This window comes from Malania oleifera, chromosome 9 (assembly GCF_029873635.1).
Source record: "Malania oleifera isolate guangnan ecotype guangnan chromosome 9, ASM2987363v1, whole genome shotgun sequence".
NCBI classification, from domain to species: Eukaryota; Viridiplantae; Streptophyta; class Magnoliopsida; order Santalales; family Ximeniaceae; genus Malania; species Malania oleifera.
In genome coordinates this window covers 23,390,162-23,417,106 of record NC_080425.1, presented here as the reverse complement: position 1 = coordinate 23,417,106, position 26,945 = coordinate 23,390,162, and the positions used below count along the sequence as shown (strand labels likewise).

The 26,945-nt window shown below is 33.9% G+C and overlaps 1 protein-coding gene across 2 annotated transcripts; it reads right to left on the bottom strand.

Annotated features, from left to right (window-relative positions):
* Nucleotides 1-915: 915 nt before the first annotated feature.
* On the bottom strand, nt 916-26,718 carry LOC131164016 (4-hydroxy-tetrahydrodipicolinate synthase, chloroplastic-like). Of its 2 annotated transcripts, none has more exons than XM_058120910.1 (5): nt 25,768-26,718; nt 24,787-25,091; nt 14,469-14,552; nt 1,898-2,848; nt 916-1,353 (listed from the first exon to the last, which is right to left on the bottom strand). In XM_058120910.1, exons 2-4 carry the CDS (start codon nt 24,870-24,872, stop codon nt 1,921-1,923), a joined length of 1,098 nt encoding a protein of 365 aa, XP_057976893.1. In that variant the 5' UTR covers nt 24,873-25,091; nt 25,768-26,718; the 3' UTR covers nt 916-1,353; nt 1,898-1,920. The 2 variants fall into 2 exon arrangements, with proteins under 2 accessions (XP_057976893.1, XP_057976892.1); XM_058120909.1 differs by having other exon boundaries at nt 26,533-26,718.
* Nucleotides 26,719-26,945: the final 227 nt, after the last annotated feature.

Genomic DNA, 26,945 nt, shown 5'->3' with positions numbered 1-26,945 from the left:
TTTTCAGTTTTCTAAATAATTGTGAAACTACAAGCTCATCTTTCAAAAATTGAAAAACGTCATTTATTCTCTTCTAGCCTTCATATACAAAGGTTAAAAACTTAAAAATAATAATAATAAAAACAACAAATAAATAAGATACATTTTGTAGTTCTTTAAAACACTGCAAATGGAAAAAGAATTTTTCACAGCCTTCCTCCCCAGTTATTCCCTATTCTTATCTTCCAATCTTCTCCTTCATTGCTGATCTTTGCTTTAATCCAGACCTGAACTGTTTCTTCTTCCAATCATCTTACAAGCAATTGCTAGTTATGATTGTTTTGTGAGCCTACTCTGGGCTGCCTCCACAAAACGCAAATTCGTACAAGCAATGCTAATCAAATTTTGGCAAAGAAATCCAAATAGAAAAAATGAACTCTAGACCCTACTCAATAAAATTTTAGTCCTTGGTTTTCTTTTTCCTAAAACTGTTTTCTTATCATTTTGTTCTTCATTTTCTAATTCATACTTCTCAGGACTTCGTTGTTATGACACCCTATATCATAAATTATAAAGGACGATACTCACCATTTTTCTAAATTTGTTTTCAGTAAGGCCTAATTAATTTGCAAATGAAATGTTCCAATGCAAAGAGAGATGCTCCCCTTTCTTATCTTGATCATAGAGATTATGTAAATAATTATAAATCAACCAACCACCCCCTTTATAAACCCCTCCCCCCCCCCCCCCCCAAAAAATATGAAATCCAATAGAATAGAAGTAAATTCAATACTTAATTTCTTTTAAGTTTACCACACAAATTTTCATTTCTCTTTATTTTTACTACATTTAACTCTACAAACCAAACCAAACCAAACCAAACCAAACATTATGTACTTATAATCTTCAGCTATTCAACTGGAATTCTGTAATCAATTCAATCAATGCTCACATAATCTGGTTAGAGATTATCAATTAATATTATGGTTTGCACACCATCTCCATGGGGAGGAAATCAATGTAGTGTATTTGATATCAGATTTGACATCAAAAAGGAAAGAAGAGGAGTCGAGCATTGAAGATAAAAACCATTGGATAAGAGCCTTGACAAAATTAATGGCCATCCAAACTCCTAACTTATTAATGCATAAAAAGCACCAACAAAAATTAAAATCTCACATACACTACTATCTCAGAAGAGAACGCGAAAATACAAAAGGGGTTTTCAGAGATTATGTGTACATCTGGTAGGAACCAACATAATATACTCAACAAATTGGCAAGTTCGAAGCTCCAGCATTTTTGCAAAACGACCACAGGATTATCAGTAGCTCTGCAGTGTCCCTCGTGGTTGTATTTTGTTGGCAACAAAGTCTGTAAGGAGCAATACCCACTCAGTTGCTTTGTAAAATAGTCGTTCCTTCAATCCCCCACCATCCCAAAAAAGATAATAATAATAATAATAATAATAATAATAATAATAATAATAATAATAAAAGGCTAATCATATGTACATGCACTTAAGAGCTACAGAAGGACAATCAGTCACGCCCAACAACAATAATAACAACATGCCTCCAAGTCCCACTAGTGAAGTCAGCTATATGAATCCTTTTCTGCCAATTCACAGGATCAAGGACATTTTCCTCAAGTAGTTTTAAGAGCTATTAGATCATTTCTCACTAGCTCATATTTAGTCATCTATCAAATAAAAAAAATCGTCATTTTTCCCAAAGAAGATGTATTTATTGTCAAATGAATATAGGTTAATCTTAACAATTAAAATAACAACAAAATGGGAATTATTATTTATGGTTATGTACTTAATTTAAAAAGAAAAAAAGAAAAAAAATTCTCACAAATTAAATAAAAAACTCAAAAATGGAAAATTAAAACAAGGGAGCGAAAGACGACGAACCTATCATTGCACAAGCCTGCCAACTAGTACCTTCCCAGCAGGATGAAGTCACCATCATCAAGAGCCTCAACATCTTTTTCTCCAACAAAATTCTCCCTCCCAATGTCCTTCACCATCTTCACAAATTCTTCCCTCTTTGCTAGTGGAAGAGGCACATAAGGCAACCGGAAAACTGGCCTCACAATCCCAAGTTGAGAAAGAGCAGTATTTAAGCCAATTGGGTTTGGCTCCTGAAAAAGCCAGTCAATCAGAGGCATGAGCCTCGAATTAAGTGAAGGGTTCTTCCCTCCAAACATGAGTTCTCTCATTAAACCAGGAACCAGATTGCTAGTGACTGATATCACTCCAGTTGCTCCATAACCCCACCTTGCATCATGGCATTCATCATCATTTCCGCTCCAGACCACAACACCATTATCTGTATATTGCTTTATCCTGTCATTTCCCACACATTCTTTAAGACCTGCCATGTTAGCACTGGAAGCGAGAGTGTGAATAACACATGGATGAATATCTTGGCTGGTCCGTGATGGTACATTGTAAATAATTGTGGGGCCCATAGAGAGCACACTCTCAAAGTGAGAAACCAAGCCTTCTAAGGACGTTTTTCCATAGTATGGATTGATATGAAGTGCAGCATGCATTCCAACAGCAAAACCCTGCTCCGTAGCATGGATCGCTTCCCTAGTCGAGTTGCTTCCAGTGTTTCCTATTACCTTTATTGATCCACCAAAACAGTTAACTGTGTGGCCAATAAGCATTATGTGCTCATCCCAGCTCATCAAGTGGCCTTCACCAGTTGTGCCACCTACAATCACACCTTCAGCACCATTTATGATCTGCAGATTTACCAAGGCATCGTAAGCTTCAAGGTCAAATCTGCCATCTGGTAGGTATGGGGTTTTGATTGCTGTTATCAGCCTGAGAGACTTTATATCCTCCACACATGTCCTGCAAACTAAGAAGACCATGAGATAATGTTGAACCTATCTGTTCACACAGAACATTAGCATTTCTTAACACCTCACAAGCAGGGCTACCCCTATTATTTCCGAACAAAGATGTCATGTAGTTCAAATTCACCACTTCGCTGATAAAAAAAATTAAGATTTCAAGTACCATACAAAATGAAATATGCACATCACAAAATCCTTAAGCAAGCTATGCTGCTCAATGCACAGTTCTTCCCTCGGAAAACTTTATGTTCAATGCCATATCTACACAGTTGTACCAAACAAATGGATCATCTGGTGCTTTGATGGTTCTATTAGAGAAAAGCATAATTTGAAATTTTATAAAAATGGATTAGGCACAAACTTCAAAATCAATTAATATATAGTCAACCCCAACCCCCTACAAATTACTCTTCCATATTTTCATCTCAAGTATGCCCCATACATTCTCTGGGCACCATTCAATACAACAACAAAACAACAAGAAGCCTCAAGTCCCACTGGGTGGGGTCGGCTACATGGATCCTTTTCTGCCAATTCACCCGATCAAGAGTGTTTTCCTCTATTAGATTAAGGGCTATTAAATCTTTCTTCACTGCCTCATTCTAAATTATTTTTTGTCTACCCCTACCCTTTTTCATGTTAGACACAATTACTAACTCACTTCTCCTTACAGGTGCTCTACTCGACCTGCAGTTTCAAATGCCCAAACCATCGAAGCCGCCCCTCCCTTATCTTGTTTTCAACCGGTACTATGCCTAAATTATTACACATGTTCATTTCTTACTTTATCTTTTAATGTTAAACCACTCACCCACCTTAGCATTTGCATCTCAGCAACTCTTATTTTTTGTATATGTTGTTTCTCAGTTATCCAACATTCTTAAGCATAAAGCATAACTGGTCTTATAGCCGTCTTACAAAACTTGCCTTTTAATTTTAAGGATATTCTATGAGTACACAACACACATAACGCACTCCTCCATTTTACCCAACCTGTTTTAATTCTATGTCCAACATTTTCAATTTCCCCTTCAGCTTGCATAACTGATCCAAGATATCTAAATCTATTAGTGTTATTAATCTCTTGATTATCAAGTTTAATCTTCTCTCTATTAGTACTCCTTACATTACTGAAATTGCATTTCATATATTCTCTCTTATTCCTACTTATCCTGAACTCTTTAGACTCTAATGTTGCTCTGCAAAGTTCTAGCTTAGATTCCACTTTGTTCCTACTACCACCAATCGACAAGATATCATCTGCAAACAACATACACCAAGGGGATCTTATTTTCGATATTTATAATTAGTTCATCAATTCCTAAAATAAAAAGATGAGGACTCAAAGTAGAACCTTGATGTGCACCTATTGTAATCGGAAAATCTCTAGATTCACCTCCTACAATCCTAATGCTAGTTACTACTCTATCATACATATCCTTAATGACTTCTATATATCTACTACAAACTCCCTTCTTTTCTAAGACTCACCAAAGAACTTCCCTAAGTACTCCATCATAAGCTTTCTTTATAACCATAAAAACCATATGCAAGTCCCTCTTCTTTTCCCTGAATGTTTCCATTAAGCCTCTTAAAAGATAAACAACTTCTGTTGTTGATCTCCCAAATATAAAACCAAAATGATTTTCTAAAATCTTCGTTTCAAATCTTATTCTATGTTCAATTGCCCTTTTCCATAATTTCATCGTATGACTCACAATCTTAATTCCATGATAGTTATTACAGTTTTGAATATTGCCTTTGTTTTTGCACAAAGGTACTAATGTACTTTTCCTCCATTCTTCTGGAATTTTCTTAGTTTTTATAATAGTGTTGAATAGCTTAGTTAACCAACTAATTCCTTTATCCCCTAAACATTTTCAAACTTCAATAAGTATTTTATTAGATCCATAGATTTCTCACTTTTCATTTTTTTAATGTCATATCAACTTCAAGAACTCTAATTTTGCAAATAAATTTTATATTTTGTCTTCTCCTCATTTGTCACTTTCAAGTTCAATCTTTCATTTTTGTTTTCAATGAATAACTTATCAAAATATCTCCATCACCACTATTTATGTCTTCTTCTCTAATTAAGAGATCATCATTCTCATCCTTCATAGATTTTACATCATCCATATCTTTGCATTTTCTTTGTCTAACTCTAGCAAGTTTATAAATGTCTTTTTCTCTTTCATTTGTATATAGTTAGTATATAAAGTATCATAAGCTCTATGTTTAGCTTCACTACTAATTTTTTTGTATTTTTTTCTTGCTTCTTTATATTTTTCAAGATTTTCTATATTTCTACAATTTTTTCCATATTTTATACTAATTTCTTTTTTTCTTAACAGCATTTTAGTTTTGTTGATCCCACCACCAACTTTCTTTACTACCTGAGTATCTTCCTTTAGATTCACCTAAAACCTCTTTTGCTATCTTTACGATAGAATTTATCATTCTATTCCAAACAGTATTTGCATCAACCTTATCCCCTACTGTCCAATCACACTCTTTGATCATTTTATCTTCAAATTTTACTATATTATCTCCCTTCAAGTTCCACCATCTAGTTCTCTTGGATTGATTTATGCTAATCCTTCTCTTTCATTTTTTTTATATGTATATCTAATACTAAGACTCTATGTTGTGTAGTCAAACTTTCACCCAAAATAATTTTACAATCCTTAAAAGATAGACGATCTCATTCTTAATTAAGAAGAAATCTATTTGACTTTTATTATACCCACTCTTAAAAAGTTATTAAATGTTCTTTTCTTTTTATAAGGCAAGTATTCAACATAATTAAATTTTAAGACAGCAAAATCTAAGATTGTGTCATCAGCCTTATTTTTATCTCCTTATTCATGACCTTCATGTATCCTCTCATATCCTATATTATCCTTTCCAATGTGATCATTCAAATCATCTCCTATGAATGTCTTTTCAGACATTGGTATCCCTAGTAAAATACTATCCATATCTTTCCAAATTTTCTTTTAAGATTTTCTGCTAGTCCTATTTAGGGAGTATATGCACTAATGACATTCACTATCTCCAAGCCTAAAGTTATCCTAATTCTAATGATTTTATCCCCTATTCTTTTAACATCTACTACACTATCTTTTAGTATTTGTCTACAATAATACCTGCCTCATTTTTATGTTTCTCTTTACCAGTGCACCAAAGATTAAATCCTGATTTTTCAATTTCTCTAGTTTTCTCTCCTACCCATTTCGTCTCTTGAAGGCAAATTAAGTTAATTTTCCTCCTAAACATTATTTCCACTATTTCCATACTTTCTCCCATAAGAGTTCCTATATTCCAAGTTGCTAATCTAATCTAGTTTCTTGTGCTAACTTATTTATCCTCTGCCTTCTATACTGACCTAGCCTATTCCCATGACCTAGGTGAATTTGGTAAGAATTCATGATAATAAGATCTGACAAAGTTTTATGTTAGCTGTCAGCTACCTAACACAACCCTGCTCCTTTATCCGAGCTTGAGACTGGCTGGGTGTACAAAAAATTTGTGCTACATAGTCGAATTACATGTTTGTGTTTTTTTCACATAAACAAATTTCTAAATCACACCCTACAACTAGTAGAAACCACACACCATTTTTAATATAAATGCATTAAAAAAAAATTAAAACATACAATTTTGAGCGTGAATAAGCTAGACTACAATTAAAAAATCATGCAATAGTACCTTTTGAAAAATTTTGTACATTCCAAAACCTACAAATGAAAATCACAAAAACATAAAAATACATATTTGCGCCTACAAATCATAAACACAAAATCTCCACTACTAACCAACTATTAGAAAATTTTCTAATAATAGTAATAAGAAAATAAATAACAAGAGAGGAGAATATCTCACTAGTGACTGAAACTAAAAAGCTAAAAATGAAATGACAACAACTTGAAAAATAGTACATACAGTATGTACCTTTGCCGCAAGAGATGTTGATGATGCTAATTAAAATCAATCAAAGAATATTTAGGCAACGAAGGAACGAAGGAAGAATCAAAATTCAAGATTCAAAAGATTTCTCAACCATAAAATCTTTATTGCTTTTTCATGATTTTAGGGCTGAAGAAACAAGAATCCTTGAATTTTTTTGAGTCTGAGGGAGAAAAGAAAGGACAAGAAAGGAAAAAAATGAAGTTTAGAGAAGGGATTTGTTTGGCTGGTGAGAAAACAAAACCAAAAAGGTAATAACCAAATAAAGAAAATGAAAGAAAAGAAAGAGAAAAGAAAAGAAAAAGAAAAGAAGGAGATGGGAAGTTGAAAGAGTTGCTGGACAGAGAAGAAGAAGAGAAGGGAAAGAGAACCTGAGAGGAAGCAAGAAGGCAGAAGGCTGCTTAGCAAAGGATGAAGCACACAATATTCAATACACACACACACACACATATCTATATATATATATATCAAATGCTAATAAATCCAACATGTATTTTCTTTAAGTGAAGGAAATAAGAAATTCATTACTCATACACGGTTACAAATTGCTTTAAAATGAGCTGTTTGGTGTGCCAACACTCTATAATTAGTTCCAGAATGTTTGAGCATCCCAAAGAAATGTCATAGTTTACTTCACTCTTTGAACACACAATCATCAAATGTAACAGTAAAATGTCACATCCATGTCAAACCATTAAAATATCATTGTATACAGACTGCGGGCAAGCCAAAATTGCACATTATTTTAAAATATGAAAAAGGGGAAAACATGGAAATATAAATACATAACCGATGGCAATCCAATAATTTCATTTCCAAAAATGTCAGTAGGCACCAGAGGAATTAGAACCAATCTCTAGGATACTTCAAAATTTTAATTCAAATGTTCATTCTCATATTAGCCGAGTATACTTCCTTCAGACTTATATTTTTCTATCCAAAAAAATTTATATTTTCTAGCTTGACTCATAGACGCACCTGAAAGTATATACATCTATACAATATATAAAGTACAAATAGTGTAAATAATTTTATAGACAAAAAGATCCTTATATTTTGAAAGTAAGAAGTGAAATTCTAATAAGTTAGTTTTTATACCATATATATTCTAATCTATTAAAAGAAAGACTAAATATTTCTAAAAGAAATAAATTTTAATACTTACATATAAGTGGAAATTATGTATATAATTTTCTGAAAATAATATCCTTATTTTTTAAAAGTAAGATTAAATATTCCTAGAAGAAGTAAATTTCTATACCAAAATGTAATTCAATCAAAATTAGATAAAATTATATTTAAAATGTAAAGAAATTCTTGTTTAAAAATAAAATAAAAACTTTTAGTAGATTAAAAAAAATAAACTAATAGTATATACATATCTATATCTATATAATGAATTAATAAAAGCACAAATAGAATAATGAATTTGATAGAGGCTATTTATGTCTTTTAGTATTATTATTAGGCGTGTTAGTATGTTAATTAGTTAGAGTTAGTACGGGTATTATTGTCATTAGAATGCATTTAATTTGAACTATTAATAGAGGGATAGACCTATCTCCAAGTTAGGTCATTCATTTTAATCAAATCTTAACATGGTATCAGAGTGTGAACCAACCTACACACCATTCCCCTCAAGTCGTCGCCGGAAAAACTATTCCTGCAGCTGTCCTTCCCAGGTCCACCTCCACCCCACATTATTTCACAAAACCAACCAAAAACCCTAGAACCCCCCAAAGCCTAACCCCACAAAACCCATCTCCGGAGGAGCCCCCAAGTGCCCCCTACGCCGGACAAATGCCAGTAGTGCTAACCCCACGTGCCAGCACATAAGTGCATTTTCGGCCACCTTTTTCTTCTTTTTTTTGTTTCCCCTGCCATCTTCTAATTCCTTCTCTAGACAACATTATCAAGCTGTTAGGTCTATTTTTTGCTAAAAAATCCAACATTTTTTTACCATGCACTCGCAATATTCCATTATCTCTGTTCAGGGTTTGTGAAGGCTTCTTCGTGAGTTTTTTAGAGCAGAGGTAATGCTCGTATGTTTACTTGTGAGAATGTGGCAATGCTATATCCGTCGGTGAATTGTTCATCTCTTCCATGATTGTGTCGACATTTCACATTGTTTGTGATTGTCTCGATTAGTTTTAATTGTTCTTCTTGTTTGACATTGGTGTGGTTGCTGATTTGTGACTGTTGGGATGGAAACTACAAATCCCAAAAGTTTGTTTCCTACATCGTTGCCACAAATAACTCAAAAGTTAGATGGAAAGAACTATGTTCAATGGTCTAAAGTTGTTCGGGTTTATTTAGCAAAATTAGGGAAATCTAACAACTTGCTCCAATCTGTCCTTTAATGAGAAGAGAAAAGACGTGCAAGTTCAAGAAATGCCTTGATTGTTTTCCTTTTATGGAATTTGATGGAGTATAGATTGCATGGATTTTTATACATCTAGATACGTGCAAGGAGATTTGGGATTATGTCAAACTTCTATATACTTGTTACATTACACGTACACATGATTTATCCCCGGAGTACTTTGAGTTACAACAAGGAGATAGAAGTACTGCATATTATTTTAGAGAGATGATTCGTGTTCATGAGGAGCTTAACATTGTGCAACCTATAACTGTCGACGTTTGTGAGATGCAAAAGTAAAGGGAGCAAATGATAATTCTTTGTATTCTAGCAGACTTCAGACCCGAGGTTGAGGCAGTCTGGTCCCAAATACTTAGTAGTGTCGAGTTGTCATCATTTTCTAATGTTTATTCTCGTGTTCTTCATGCTTTCTTTAGCACGCATTCTCTTGCTCTTGCATCTAGCTCAGAGAGGACAGCCTTTGCTACACAAGGTGATTCTAGTTCTCTACCAAAAAACTGCAAAAGTTATCGAGGTGGTTCGAGTGGTCATAGTGGTAGAGACGAACGAGGTAGAGGTACTTGTCGCAAGTTCACTCATTGTGGATGGAATAATCATACTATTTAGCAGTGATGGGATCTTCACAGTAGACCTTCAGATTTTGCCAATGGAGCCACCATCGACTTCACACTGTTGGGGGCAAGCAATGTAGTCAACACCAACACCTCGCCTTTGGGGCCGAGTAAGCGGCAACATATTGTTTCCATGTCAAAGGAAAAGTATTCCAAGTTCTAGCAGTATCTAGCGTCACAACAAGCTCCTCTTCCCATTGCATCTCTAGCCTAAACAAGTAATCCCACAGTATGTCTGGCCTCCAGTACTTCTTGTTCTAGCAGTATCAAGCATCACAACAAGCTTCTCTTCCCATTGCATCTCTTGCCTAAACATGTAATCCCACAGTATGTCTGGCCTCCAATACTTCTTGTCCTAGTCCTTGGGTCATAAACTCTGCTGCCACTAATCATCACTAGTATACCTAGCTTCTTCTCCACTCTTCAATATCCTGCAAATTTACCTTGTGTTACTCTTGCTGATGGATCCACCACTGCAATCAAGGGAATTTCCTCTTCCTTCTATGTTATATATTCCCACATTTCCTTTCAATCTTATGTCATTAGAAAAATTACAAAATCCATGAATTGTTTAGTGACATTCTTCCTTGATTCCGTGGTTAACGAAGACAACTGGCAGAGAGCATGAAGCTGGTGGACTCTATCACTTTGAGACACTATCTCCTTCTACCGCCTGCATTGTTGCTGCCACACCTTTCCAAATTCATTGTCACCTTGGTCATCCTTCATTGGAAAAGTTAAAATGTCTTGTTCCTAGTTTAAGTTTTGTGTCTAGTCTCGATTATGAGTCTTGTCAGTTGGGAAAGCACCATCGTGTTCCTTTCGCTCCCCGAGTTAATAAACGAGTTGCAAGTCCTTTATGTTTGTTCATTATGATGTTTGGGTCCTAGTAAGGTTGTGTGCAAGTTGGGTTTCCAATACTTCATAACATTTGTGAATGATTATTCAAGAATGAATTGGTTATATTTAATAAAAGATCGTTTCGAGCTATTCCATGTATTTTGTGCCTTTTATTCTAAAATAAAGACTCAATTTGGTTTGCCAATTCGAATACTTCAAAGTGTAATGCTAAAAAGTATTTCAGTGCACAATTCACTACTTATATGACTCAGTTTGGTATTGTTCATCAATCATCCTGTGTCCACATTCCTCAACAAAATGTGGTTGTAGAGAAGTAAAATAGAAATTTTTTTAAATCACTTGCACCTTAGTTTATCAAATGCATGTACCTAATGTATTTTAGAGTGATGTTATACTTACTGCTTGTTATCTGATCAACCAAATGTCATCCTTTGTTCTTAGTGGTAAAATTCCCTGCCCCATTCTCTTTCCTAATTCACCTTTATTTTCCCTCTCTCGTATATTTGGTTGTGTGTCCTTTATTCATCAACTAACTCCTAGGGTGGAAAAATTGGGCCCTCGTACTATAAAATGTGTCTTTCTAGGCTACTCATATACTCAAAAGGGATATCATTATAGTCTTGTACTGCATCACTTCTTTGTTTTTGTCAATGTTGCCTTCTTTGAGTCTACCCCTTACTACACCCAGTCATTAAGTGCTTCTGAGCTCAATGAGTCTCTTTCTTTGCCTAATCTTCCATATTCTACTTTGTTGTCCTTGCCCAACCAACCATCTGAGTCTCCATGTAGTTCAAGCCCTTTTCATCATTTTGATCATCCTAATTTGTAGGTGTATTCATGACGGCGGCTCCAAGGAAAAGAGTCCCCTCTAGCTTCTACTCCTAAGCCTTTGGTTTCTTCTTCTGATGATCATACTTCCCATGATGTTGATCCTCATATTGTTAAGGTAAACGCACACATACTCAACATCCCATTTCCAACTATGTTTGTTATGAGTCCTTATCACCCTCCTATTATTGTTTTGTTACTGCTCTATCATCTACTACCATTCCTAAATTCGTTTTAGAAGCGTTAGCCCATTCTAGGTGAAGGGATGCTATGGTTGAAGAGATGAATGCTTTACATGACAATGGAACTTGGAACTTGATGCCTCTTCCTTCTGACAAGTCTGTGGTTGATCGTCGCTGGGTTTACACTGTGAAAGTCAACCTTGATGGTTTTGTGGCTCATCTAAAGGTCCGTCTTGTTTATAAGGGATACACTTAGGTGTATGGTCTGGATTAGTTTGATACTTTTTCTCCAGTTGCCAAACTTACATTAATACGTTTGTTCATCTCCTTGGCTACTACTTGTCAGTGGCCTTTACATCAGTTAGATGTGAAGAATGCCTTCTTGCATGGTGACCTTGAGGAGGAGGTTTATATGGAGCAACCATTTGGGATTGTTGTCGAGGGGAGTCAGGCTTACTATGTCAACTCAAGAAGGCTCTAAATGGTTTAAAACAGTCTCCCAAAGCATGGTTTGGTTGTTTCAGTGTTAAGAGTACTTGAGTTTGGTCTTCGACGGTGTGCTATGATCATTCTGTGTTTTATCGTCATACTTCATTGGGTAGGATCCATATTGTTTTTCATGTGTATGATATTGTTATTACAAGTGGTGATAAAGGTATTTAGAGCCTCAAACTTTTTCAACAAACTAAGTTTTAAACCGAAGATTTGGGAACATTGAAATACTTCTTGGGTATAGAAGTATCTAAATCTCATATGGGAGCTCTTCTGTCACAAAGTATGTTCTTGATCTATTGGATAAAACTAAATGGTTGGGATCTAAACCAGTTGATACAGCCATGGATCCTAACAAGAAGTTAGTGCCTAATTTGCTACCTAATACTAGACAATACCGGAGACTTGTCAGAAAGTTAATTCATCTTATAGTCACACGGTTGAATGCAACAAGTGTTGAGTCAATTTATAGATTCTCTGAGGACAATTCATTGGGATGTAGTATTTCGCACCTTTAGATATCTCAAAGGTGCACCCAGAAGAGATTTTTATATTATGATCAAGGTCACACTTATATCCATGGATATACAGATGTTGATTGGGTTGGGTAGCCTTTCGACCGAAGATCCACAATCTAGCTTTGAATCTTGGTTGGTGGTAATTTGGTTTCTTGGAAGAGTAAGAAACAAACTGCGATGGCCAAGTCCAGTGCTGAATCAGAATATAGAGGTAGGGCTCACACTGCCCCTGAACTTGTCTGGTTGAAGAACATGTTGGAAGAATTGGGTATCTCTCATTCTCAACCTATGAACTTACGAAGTTGATGTGTGAAAATCAAGTTGCTCTTCATATTGCCTCTAACCCGGTCTTTCATGAGCGAACGAAGCATATTGAAGTTGATTGTCACTTTTTTTGGGAGAAACTTGTGCAGAAGCTTAATACTACCACTTATGTGTAGTCGGATATGCAGCCTGCTGATTTGTTTACCAAAGCATTGGGGGTGCTTGTGTTCAATTTATTTGTAACAAGCTAGGAGCATATGACATTTATACTCCAACTTGAGGGAGAGTGTTAGAGGTAATTTATGTCTTTTAGTACTATAATTAAGTGTGTTGGTATGTTAATTAGTGATTTAGTAAGGGCATTATTATCATTAGAATGTGTTTAATTTGTATTATAAATTGAGGGAGAGACCTATCTTCAAGTTAGGTCATTCATTTCAATTAAATCTTAACAAAACTTAGGTTAAAAAAAAAAAAAAAAATCCTTACAGTTCCAAAAATAAGATAATATTCCCAAAAGAAAATAAATTTGACCAAAATTAGGTAAAATTGTATATATAAAAAATAATTTTGGATAAGATAAATACTTGAACCCTAAAAAACACTTTAGCTAGTTAAAAAAACAAACTAAACTAGCAGTATATATATATATATATATATATATATGAATATTGTAAATTATTCCGTAGACAAAAATATTATTATTTTTAAAAATAAGATAAAGCATTACTTTAAAAAAAATAGTTTAATATATATATAATGGTATTGTAAATACTAAATTATATCTCAAAATAAAATAAGTAGATTCTTTAGATGTCATCTAAAATTATTTTGAGGTATATAACTAACATAATTTAAATAAACAATAATATAACTTCTGAAAATTAAATTTTAAAAATAAAATTTTGGCCTAGAAGTATGCTCAAATAATTTATTTGAAATTTAGAAGAAAAGAACTCATTAATTGATCATTAAGTAAACAAAAAATAATTATTATAAATATTTTAGTTAGCAAAATACAATTTAGAAATTTCAATAAACTTATTAATAATTTCATTGAAAGAAGTCATATATTATAAAATAAAAAATAATAATTTATGTGGTATCATAACTTATATTTAAAAAAATTTCTTGTCCCTAATCTATTGGGAAATAGTATCTCATGTTGATTTGTATTTTATAATTCTAAATAAAATATAAATTTTATAAATAACTTTGAATATTTGTACATTAATATTTATAAAATAAATTATGGGAATATATTATTAAAATTTTGAATATTAAAATTTTTTAAAAGCATATTTAAGAACTTTCTTAAGAATCACAAAAATATTATTTATATAATATTATTCACATGTAATCACGTGCAACGCATGTGACACATTTACTAGTACAAATAAATGTTCTGTTGATACTCGAGCCAAATCAAATTAGAACTACCATCTGTCCTACAAGATAGCATAAAAATTGAAGTTCACAACAGTAAAAACCTATCCCTATGGCTTACCTGTTCTTAACCTCAAAACTACGCATTGGGAGATGAAAATTTGGGATTACTGCTGCCTGTGGAAATCTCAACTTCACGTTTCTCCTGCTTAGGAAAGTCAGAATTGATATCAGTATGACAATTCAACAGAAAAAAAATAAGTCATTGTTGCAAGTAAAAATGATATTTTTTCAGCTGGCCTCTGCCACACTTCAGCTAAAGGAAAAAGAAAATAAAAAATCTGGGACCTAGTTCAAACAAATACCATTTATGAAAATGCAAAACAAATCAATATGTAAAAGGGCGAGGGAAATACTAGCATATACAAATCTCCCACAAATACACCAATGTCTCAATATATTTCTGTTGGAATCCATCAAAACAAATACACAACAAAAATAATTAAAATGAAAAATAAACAGCATTGGATGGCATCATTGGAGATGTTGGTAGGAGATAATGGGCTGTATTTTTAACTAGTTCATTAAAAATATTTTAAAAGGACAAACTTAGTCTTAAACATGCATTACCATGTTTACATGGACACGTGGCATGTGTGTTTATTGGGGTGGGGAGGAACTACATTGGCATTTTACAAGGGAGAGGCTAAATATTTAGTCTCTGCACAAAAATATAGAGGAGATAGTCGATAGTGTCATAACTATGTGCATGTGGGAATTGAAATTGCAAGTCCTATAATGGGATTTTAGAAAGGGTAATTGAACAAAAAAATAAGGCTAGATTTGAGGGTACTAGAAAATCAATTTGGTTTTATCGATTGTATAAAACGACAAACTCTATATTGAGTATCAACTAAAATTATCAATTGAAAAATCTAGAAAAAAGAAAAGGGATTTGAAAAAGAAATTTTTATCAATTTAGAAAAAAGATAATAAAGTGCCTATGGAAGTCATGTGCTGAGTTCTAGAAAAGAAGCAGGCAAGCAGAAGGTATGCAGGGTCCATGAAGGATGTGTGATATGGGATGATAACTAAACCTAGGGCCACAGACAGAAAACCACATCAAGGGTCTGCTTGAACTCTTTATCTATTCTCAATTTGTTTATAAGAAAACAAGCCTTATTATAAAAGGCCTAAATTGGTCACCATGCTCACACATCCAGAAATTCCTGCACTTGACTATCATCTAACTGACTCAAAGGCCAATGTGCCCAAAAAAAAAAAAAAGAAAACGAAAAACAAAACAAAAACAACCTAATCTTCCCAGACAATCTTCCTTTCAGCCTACTAGCATGATTGGCAAGAAGATTTAAGCCCCAGTTGTTTACAATTTTTCAAGGCTACAAGATAAATAGGCAAGACAAACAGAAGCATTAATTGCACACGCAGAACAGAAAAACGAACCATAGGACTTATAATTTTTCTACCCACTTGATGCAAAGCAAAGCACAAACACAGACCTAGGTTGGCTAGAAGATTGAACACAGCAAGGCCCACAGCTTGATGATTTTTCCTCCTTTTTACTCTGAGGGAGTTGGGGGGCCGATGGGCACAATACTAGATCAAAAGATGGCTTTTTTCGTATATAATATACATGTGCCATGAAAAAATGTATATGTAGAAAAAGAATATAAGAAGACATACAAGCCATCAGCATCAACCCTAACCTCTTCTAAACCAAACATATATCAAAGTTCATCCATACTAAAAAAAAAAAAAGGGAAAAGCATCACCATACCCAAAGAGAAGAATGAAGATAGAGAAGAACCATTGATAGAGAACAGTTCTTGAAAACAAATTAGAAGAAAGAACTAAGCAGAAAACAAACCCTTCTTCTGAAAAAACCAAGACTGGCTACCAGGAAAGAACACAAAACAGCAAAACTATGCTAGCATTTGGGAAACTCAGCATGTAAAAACACACCTTTAGCCTCTCTAGTCGACCCATTTCAGTGAGCACTATTACGGCATTCTCACACAAAATGCTCTTCCCTCCCACAATTGTAGCAACCTGTCACCACCTCCACTGCCACCGTACCTTCCTCCGCCTCCGCCTCCACCTCTGCTGTACCTTCCTCCACCTATCTGCCTCTGCATCCATAACCGCAGTCCCTCACCATGTGCCCTATCTCCCCATAGCTAAAACACACCCCACTGCTGCCGTCACCACCATACCCACCGCCATATCCGACTCTTCCGCATCCCCTTATTTTTATAATTTAATTAAATTTTTCTGTCCATATAATATTTATTTTTACAAGTTGTTTCCAGGAAAATATAATTATGAAAATAATAAATTTTTTATTGATATTTAAAATGTGTAAAGATATCTTGGAATGTTAAAAAATTGAAACCAAAGAAAGAGTTATAATTATGGATTAGTTATGAAATATTTGTGCTAGTTATAAATAGTTATGAATTAGTTACAGCATACCTGATTTTTTTTTCTATAGTTCAATAGTTTCACTACTAAACCAATATCTATACATATATAAATCAAGGGGGTTTCCCCATTGTTGCATCCATTCCTTTCCTAAAAATATCATTAAAAAATATATTAGAGCTAACAAATAAAATATATTAGGTAACACATACTTAATTAGAACTAAAATGTAAATATGTTATAACTAATTCATAACTATTCTTTGTAAAGTGTCTATTTTCAATATTCTAAATTTGTTAAATTTCAATCAAAGATCTACTACACCATATCGTCCAACAACTTACAACAACTCATATTGGTGATAATTTGTTAATGTTTTTTTTTATAGGAAAAAAAAATTCATTAGATAGAAAAAAAATGTACAATCAGGAGAGAAGCCATCTCCTCAGTGAAATCTAGGAATCCCCAGAAAATACAACAACAACAAAACCAAGCTTTAAGTCCCACTAAGTCGGGTCGGCTTTATGAATCCTTTTTCGCCAATTCATGCGATCATGGACTAATTCTTTTGACAAATTTAGGGCTATTAAATCTTTACTATCTCATTCCAAATTATTTTAGGTCTATCCGTACCCCTTCTATTGTCCCCCACAATAACTAGCGCACTATGTGGCCTACGTTGTAAGTGTCCAAACCATCTGAGTCATCCCTCCCTTATCTTATCTTCTGTAGGAGCTACACGTAACTTATCGTGAATATGTTCATTCCTTAATTTATCTTTCAGTGTTATACCACTTATCCATCTAAGCATTCTCATCTCGACAACTTTTGCTTTCAGGATATTCTGCTTCTTTGTCGCCTAACATTCTAATCCATATAGCATAGCGGGTTTAATAGTCGTCCTATAAAACTTTCCGTTTAATTTTAAGCGCATTCTACGATCACAAAGCACACTTGAAACACTTCTCCATTTTACCCACCCTGCTTTATCTCCATGCATTACATTATCTTCAATTTCTCCTTCAGATTGCATAATAGGTCCAAGGTATCAAAATCTACAAATACTATTTATTTCTTCATGATCAAGTTTAATTTCGTTTCCAATATTCCTCCTACCATTACTGAAATTATATTTCATAAATTCTGTTTTATTTCTACTTATCCTAAAGCCTCTAGATTCCAAGGCTTCTCTCCATAATTCTATCTTAGCCTCTATTCCGCCCCTAGTTTCACCAGTCAATACAATATCATCTGCAAACATCATACACCATGGAACAACCTCATTTTGAATCCTCTTAGATAGTTGGTTCATCACTAATGCAAAAAGATAAGGGCTCATAGCAAATCCTTGATGTACACCTATGGTGATTAAAAATTCTCTAGTTTCTCTATCCATAGTCCTTACACTAGTCATTACTCCATCATACATATCCTTAATGACATCAATATACCAACTACATACACCTCTCTTTCTAAAATCCACCATAGAACTTCCCTAAGTACCCTATCAAATGCTTTCTCCAGTCAATAAATACCATACGCAAGTCCCTCTTCTTTTTCTTAAACTTCTCCATTAATCTTCTTAAAAGATATATAGCTTCTCTAGTAGATCTACCAGGCATAAAACCAAATTGATTTTCTGAGACCTTTGTTTCTAGCCGTAATCTTTGTGCAACTATCCTTTCCCACAGTTTCATCGTATGACTCGTAAGTTTAGTTTCACAATAATTATTACAATTTTGAATATCTCCTTTATTTTTGTACATAGATATTAAAGTGTTTTTCCACCATTCATCTGGCATTTTCTTAATTTTTATAATTGTGTTAAAAAAATTAGTTAACCATATAATTTTGTTATCACCCAAGCATTTCCAGTCCTATAACTTTTCCATTTTTTCATCTTTTTTAGTGCAAACTTAACTTTGTTAACTCTAATTTTGCTAATAGATCTCATATTTTTAGTATTTTCCTCATTTTCCAATTATGAGTTTAAGCCTTCTCTTTGGTTTTCATTAAACAACTTACTATAGTAACTTCGCCATCTATCTTTTATGTCTTCGTCCTTAACCAAGACAATATCATCCTCACTTTTTATATATTTTACATTTCCTAACTCTTCCTTTCTCTAGCTTTAGCAAGTTTAAATATACCTTTTTTCCCTTTTTTCGTATCTAATCTATCATACAAACTATTAAATGATCTGTGCTTAGCTTCACTAACAGCTATTTTTGTATCTTTTCTCGCCTCTTTATACTTTTCAAAGTTATCCATTTTTCTACATTTTTTCCACATTTTATACCAAATTCTTTGTCTTTACGGCTTTCTGGACATCTTTATCCCACCACCAACTTTCTTTGCTATTCGAGAACCTTCACCTTGATTAACCTAAAATCTCTTTTGCTATTCTTTAAATAAAGCTAGCTAATCTACTCCAAAGAGTATTTGTGATATCTCATCCTCTATAGTCCAATCACCATCTTTGATCATTTTATATTTAAATTTTATTATATTTTCTCCCTTTAGGTTCCACCATCTAGTTCTCTTACACTAGTTTATTTTATCATTTTTCTTCCATTTTTTAATACATATATCTAACACTAATACTATGTCTTGTTGTTAGGCTTTCACCTAGAATAACTTTACAATCCTTGCATGATAAATGATCTACCCTCCTAGTTAAAAAAAAAATCTATTTGACTTATATTTTGTCCACTTTTAAAGGTTATTAAGTGTTCTTCTCTTTTATTAAAACAAATATTCATTGTAATAAAATCATATGATATAGCGAAATCTAATATCATCTCCCCAAACTCATTTTTGTCTCCATATCCATATCCTCTATGTATCATCTCGTAACCTTTATTATCCCTTCCAATGTGTTCATTCAAATCTCCTCCTATGAATATTTTCTTAGTCCCTGATATGCCATGTACAATACTATCCATATCTTCTCAAAATTGTTTCTTAAGATTTTCCGCCAAGCTTACTTGAGGAGCATAAGCACTAATGATATTTATTATCTTTTGGCCTAATATCATCTTGATTATTATAATTCTATCCCCTACTTTGTTTACATCAACAACGCTATCTTTTAAGTTTTTGTCTACAATAATTCCTACTCTATTCTTTTATTTTTCTTTTTCAATGTACCAAAGTTTAAATCCTGCTTTATCAATTTCTCTAGCTTTCTTCTCCACCCACTTAGTTTCTTGAAGACAAATTATATTAATTTTTCTTCTAATCACTTTGTCCTCAATTTCCATGCTTTTATCTAGAAGTGTCCCTATATTCCAAGTTGCTAATCTAATCCTAATTTCCTGAACTAGCTTCTTTACCTGTCCAGAACCCTTGTGTGTTTGACACCGTACCTAGACGCCGACACAGTGCGTCACTTCAGGGGAATAACCTAGCCCACCATCGCCCACTTTTCGCTACACCAGGGTGGTACAAGTGCAACACATTGCTCGTGAAGAACGCCCCAGCAAATATTTGATAAGGATTCATATCATAGTGATCTGACAATTTTGCGTTTGATGTCAACTACGTAACACAACCCTCCTTCATTACGCGAGCTTAGGACTGACTCTGTGTGAAAAAATTAGAACATTAAGTGCATCACAGACAAAGTTAGAAAAAAAAAACACACACACACACACACAAAATGTAAAAGATAGTAAAAGAAAATCAGCAAGCCCTAACGAGACTGCCAATCACGCTGACCATCTGAAATACACATCCCCTTGAAATTTCCATTGCCCACACACCATAAAGAAGCCATAAAATGAACCTTTTTCCCACACCAACCAATATGGTAACTTTCTTCCTTGAAAACATATGCAAGTTATGTTCCTTCCACAAGCCCCAAAAAACTACAAATCAAACCCAATCCCATAATGCATTTCCTTCCTTCTTCCTACCAAACCCACAAAAGAAATTGCCAAGAACTCCTCCACTGATCTACGACAATCCCAGCTTTCTCCAAAATAATTGAATAGCCTGTTCCAAACTTTCCATGCAAAATCACAATGCAAAGCATATTCTAAACAATCAAAACAAAGCATACACATATCAGGAGAGAGACCCTTTAAAGGTCTCCTCATCTGCTGCAAGTCACTATTATTTATCCTATTAAGCACAACCAACCAAAGAAATGCTTTGATTTTAGGGGGGATTTTGACCCTCCAAATAACTTTGTAGAGTGGAAAGGAGAAATCAATACCAACCAAGAATTCATAGAAAAATTAACAAGAATAAACACTTGAAGAATCCAACAACCAAGATCGACTATCATCTCAGAAGGTACCCTATAATTATTCAGCATAACCAACAAAGAAGATAACTCAATCGTTTCCCTATCATTCAAGGATCTCTTAAATAAAAAGTTCCAAGAAGGTAAAGGACCGCCCAGGTCCACACCAAAAGAAGAAATGGGATCATTTCTCCCTGAGCTCAAGCGAAATACGCAAGGAAAAGAGGTGGGCAAAACAACATTCCCAATCCAAAGGTCTTTTTAAAAACGGATATTACAGCCCTTACCCAAAACAAATTTGGTATGTAGAATAAAGAGGGGGGAAATCTGGGAAATAACTTTCCACAGGCTTTCCAAAGGACATTTAGAACCCAAATTAGTATCCCACCCATTCCCATCAAAATCCAAATTTACTTTTGATAACTTTATGCCACAAAGAAGAAACCTCTAGCAGGAACCGCCAAAGTCATCATTTAGCCAAAAGAGTCATGTTCTTTGACACCAAAATTCTAAGACACAAGCCACCCTCCCTCTTAGTCCTACAAACCACCTCCCAACTCACCAAATGGCCCCTAACACACCCTACGCCTAATCAAAGAAAATCTCTCATTATTCTCTCAATCTTACTAGCAATTCCCATTGGAATTTTTAAAATAGAAAGAAAATATGAATACTAGAAGGACAAGCCCAAATAATAGACAAAAATAAAACAAAAATATTTAATTATATTAAAAAAATGAAAAATATACTACATGGGTTGCGAGTATCAAATTGCTAGTTCATACAAAAGTATTCTATAAATGAAAAACGGACGCCATAGTAGGCAAATCCCTGTGTGTGTGCGTGCGCGCGCATAGTCATTAGGTACATGCAATGCATAAGTAACATGCGTCACCGGTCACATGCAATGCATGAGTCATATCTATCCATTGAATTTGCTCAAAAAAGTAATTCCATTTTTTTTTATCTTGTCCATCTTTATAATTTAATTAAAATTTTCTATTTCAAATAGGTTACATGTGTAAATTGATATTTTGTAAGTGTGTGGGCTTTGTCCCTCTTTACTAAGCCAATAAAAAAATGTCCACGCTTGTGGCTCCTCCGGAAATGAAATCATGGCATTGTACCTGATGGCAAAACTATTCCAATACAAAGATAACAAACATTCAAAAATTGAACCGTAACCAAAGCAAAATGTCCAACAATGGTTCCACCTCAAACTCAAGAAAAGAATTTAAATAGGGGGAAAAAAATGTTTTAAGCAATAATGAACAGTGAAGAATGTCCAAAACAACGCACAATAAAACAAAACAAAACAATATTTTTATTAAAAAACTAAATAAAGCAATAAACATATGCAAACAACACATGGATCTTAAAAAACAAGCAAATGTGCAAGGAAAAAACAACCAACTCTTAACAAGACTTTTTTATCACATGCCAGCCTCAAGTCAGTGCATCTTAGGTAGAACATTGATAGAAAATTGCTCCAATCAAGACAAATCTTGAAAGCATTGGATAGCAGCTATCATGTAACTTTTCTTGTTGTAGCTTTTTGCTATATTAAGGACATCTTGTCCTCTTAAATTGCACATTTTTTTATTCTTAATGCAATTTTCTCTTATCAAATAAATAAATAAAGAATCAAGGAAAATCTAGCTTCAAACATGATATAAGTTCATTCTCATCATTATAAACCTTACATTACATCCTTTAGGCACATGCCCAAACATTTTGTAACTGGAGCAAGTAGAGATGAAGTTACAATGTCATTTGCACCTTTTTAGGCATTGTTTTTGTGAAAATACATTTTCTGCAATTATGTTAGTTTGTCTCACATATTTCTTTTTTTAAAACAATACATGTTAATTTGTGCTTATAGTGTAATACATAGTTTCTAAAATTCGAGTATGATTTAAAAGATGCTTCCAACACCCTTCTAACCTTAAGACTCTTCTACGCCTCCTTTTTGCTTCACTGGCACTCACAATTGATTCCCACCTTTGTAACCATGAAATTAAGAAACACGGACATAGACACGGGACACAGACATGATTACACACAGAAAGCAGAAAAGCAGTAACGCAAATACTTGACAGGAACACTGCAGGAAGCTCACATTTAAAAGTCCAAAGAATATTCCAAAAAAATCATAATAAGTTGATAATTGTGATAAATAGTAAAAACTATGATTGCTCTCTAGGATAGAATCTTTAAGTCAAAAACAAAATACTAATGGTGATCAAGAATGCAGGATAGAGGGTAATCACTAATTTCAGTTGATTAATGATGGGGTTACAATTTTCATTTAAAGCTGAGAAGAAAATAACCACTATAACTAGAAATGGGGATGGATCATATTGTCTGTCTAAATCACCAGAAACAAAATTTTCATCTGCGGTGTTGAATAATCGGGAATTCTCATAGTTTCAAATTAATTCATTCTTGTCAGGGCCTTCTGAGGGAAGAAGTTTATTCAGTAGGTTATCAAAGGGCATAACATTTGCAGAATTGCTCAAGCCACCAGAAAAAAAAAAGTTTGAAATTTTCCAGCAAGGAGGAGTTGCGAGATTGTAGGGATCAGGACTCAGTAAAAATACCAGGAGACATTTCAGCAGGCATATCCTATGGATTTTTCATTGCACTGTAAACTGAGCCCCGGGATGAGCTGCTGTGGAGATCAAAGAGACAGTTATATGGGTTTAAAGTGTTCAATAAGAGTTGGGCATGGGGAATGGTAACATGAATACTTGTTTTGAGTTGGTTTGGTTGGGGAGAGCCTGTGATACGAGAAGAGAAAAGAAATGGATTTCTCTCCACTTCTCTTGTTTGGTCAACATGAATTGGATGGATAGCAGAACAGATGTGGACAGAAATGGAGGGGAAAAAGCAAAAAAGAAACCACATATTTCTCTGCCAAAGAGAAAAACAAAGAGAAAATGTGAGAAAATAAAAAATTAAAAAAACCCTTAAACAACACTAAAAGTATCCCTGGGGGAGGCATTCTTGTAAATGAAAATTGATTTTTATTCTCTTTCCCCATATTTACTCTCTCTTTTATAAAACCAAGCAATGAGGAGAAACTAATTTCTTTTCTCTTCTCTTCCCTAATACAAGTTTATTTTTTTATCTCCATTTCTCTCCAACCAAACAAACAAATAGCTAATATAGGAAGTATCTAGTTATACTCCTGAAATCAAACTTGACCCAAACTTAAGGTCATTTCATCCTTATTTTTTATTAGAGAGAGAGAGAGAGAGAGAGAGAGAGAGAGAGAGATTATTTTCATTTTTCATAACCAAGTCCCCAAAAAATTTACTTAAAAAAAAAAAAAAACATAGGACATGTTTGAAGATTCATTTCCAAAAATGTTTTAGAAAGAATTTGAAAAAAATCAATTTAAGAAGAAGATTTTAGCATTTTCCTCTTCACATTTTTTATTTATGAAACAAACACAAATGTTCACAGAGTTTTTTGCACATTTTTAATTTCCAACTGTTCTTTTAAGTTTGAAAAAAACAATTAAAATAAGTTTTTGAAATGAAACCAAACACAGCATAATTCTAACAAATCTTGACCAAATTCACAAGAAACAAACATCAATAAAACAAAAATAGAACTTATACACACATAACAGCATCACAAAATTAAGAACAAGTCAGACAAGTAACTAACTAAAAAGTCAAAAAATTACAATCAAAAAAAGTCTATATAGAAATAATAAATTAAGAAGAGGAATCAGATTAACCTTCTGTAATTATTAACTCCATCATGACGAGGAAGCTGATAAGTAGAGTCTCTCAAGCAGAGACTATAGCACTTAAGCATAGACATTTGCTGAAGCAGGCTGATATAGATATGTCCGACCCAAGTGAAGAGAGAGTGATTATTGCCTCTCTGTTGCTACTGAGAATGCAGCAATTGAAAGCTGCTAGCAGATAATAATCATTGGGGTACGGGTCGTCGTAATAGTGAAGCTTGTGATGGAAATGTTGTGGTCACAGGGGAGGAGATGATTGTTGGTGCCCCAGTTGGTACAGCAGTTCATCTCAACTGTTTACAGTGAAAAAGAGACCAAGATTCTAAACAAGATGAGTGCCTAGTAAGCAATGTTGATTGCATTATTTGAGCTTTGAAATGAAAATTTTAAAAGCAAGCACCTAAACAATGAAAGAAAAATTTTAATACAGCTCTCATCTCCAATAGTTTTGAAGAAAATGAAACTGACAAATGCATATACTGTAGGTTATGGAGTTATTTATTATACATTGATTATATGATAATAATCGGAATATGTGGATGCTGCAAACACAACTAAAAATTTGCTAGCATCTATTCTTGGTATGAAAGACCTATGCAAAACCAATATTATCTAGGAATAAAGATCTTGAAAAAAGAAAGGATTTGCTCTTTCATAATCCCATTATATTGAAAGGCTATTTAGATGCAAGCCTTTGAGAACACCATTTGACTCCAACAAACAATCAAATAAGAACAAAGGTGACAGCGTGTTGCAAAAGAAGTATGCTAGAACCATTGACAGTTCAAATTATTTGATGAATGGTACTCACTCAGATATCGAACATGTGATAAATTCAAAACAATTTATGGCATCTCAAAAATTCAATTACCTACATTCAGTAATGTCCAAATAATTACAACAGGTTGAAAAAAAAATATTAATAATAACTCAAACAGGTAGATTGAAAGCCAATACTCTAATCATAACCTGTATACATTGTCATATCCTCAATATAACCAGAGAATTCAGCACATTTTTAATCCTCTGCCCCAAGAGTGAATTTTCAACTGATCATAATTCATTAGCACTAGAAAAAAAGGCAATGATTCCCGCCTTTCCTTTGGTGTGGGAAAGGAGGGATTGGTATCACTTATCACTCCTCTTCCAGCTAGGGTTTATCAAAAAATTACCCAATTCAGGAGTCTATTTTTAAGATTTTTGGAAAATAAATAATGAGATTAAATTCTCCACCCGACCAACTAATCAAATCTAGAGAAGCCAAAACCAGACTAGGTCCTCAAGAAAAGCCACCCAACAGCTAAAAATTTTGTCTTCCAACATAATTGGAATAGGCAAAACACAAGTGAATCAAAACATTCCCGTCAAATTTTCTTTAACGTTAACATATCCCAGAAAAGCCAACAATCAGATGGGAATGGCTACTAGTTGAAAGCAGATCAAATGTTTAGCACCACAAACTTCAATTTTGATTTTTGAGGAAAATGAGTTTCCAACAAGTCAAGAATACGGCAATTTTCTTAAAAAAGGATATATCAAAAATACGGCAATTTAATATGAACCCATTTACGTCCAAGCAAAACAGATAAACATGATTTTTGACATAAAAGCAGTGCTAGCCGGACTGACTGATAAATAAAATTGATTATGTTAGGTGGATCTAAACATTATAAAGAATCGTCAACCTCAGACAAAAGAATGGAGAGAAAAATCAATAGAAGAAGGTGGTCTCACCGACAGTAGAAGAAGAAGAAGAAGGTGTACAGTGTTCCTAATCAGAAATCTCGCAAGAGAAATGCAGAAGAAGATGCAGAATTTAAAGTGAGATAAGAACAGGTGACTCGCAGTGACTAACGAGTAACGAGTCCTATGCCTTGATGAAAGTAACCCTAAGAAAATCTAGGAAGGACAATCTAGTGTCAACTTCAAGGGTCAATTTCAAGGGACAATCTAGTGACCTTTTACGAGGTCAAGTGTTCAAACCCTTTCGAACTCGTTTCCGTCCCTGAATTCTTAAATTTACCCTCACTTTATAATTGTGAGGTCACTTCAAGGGACACAAGATTAGTCACGTGAATCATAAAATAGACGCGTGGATACCCAATGCGTATTCCAAAAAAAAAAAATCCCAAAAGGAACAATATTGA

Excerpts from the sequence above, each read along its gene's own strand:
- LOC131164016 (XM_058120910.1), bottom strand. The coding sequence starts at position 24,872 with ATGTCTATGCTTAAGTGCTATAGTCTCTGCTTGAGAGACTCTACTTAT. Across the intron at positions 14,553-24,786 it reads GGAGTTAATAATTACAGAAG|GAGAAACGTGAAGTTGAGAT; the intron begins GTTAATCTGATT and ends TTTCCTAAGCAG. Across the intron at positions 2,849-14,468 it reads AGTTTTGAGGTTAAGAACAG|GACATGTGTGGAGGATATAA; the intron begins GTAAGCCATAGG and ends CTTAGTTTGCAG.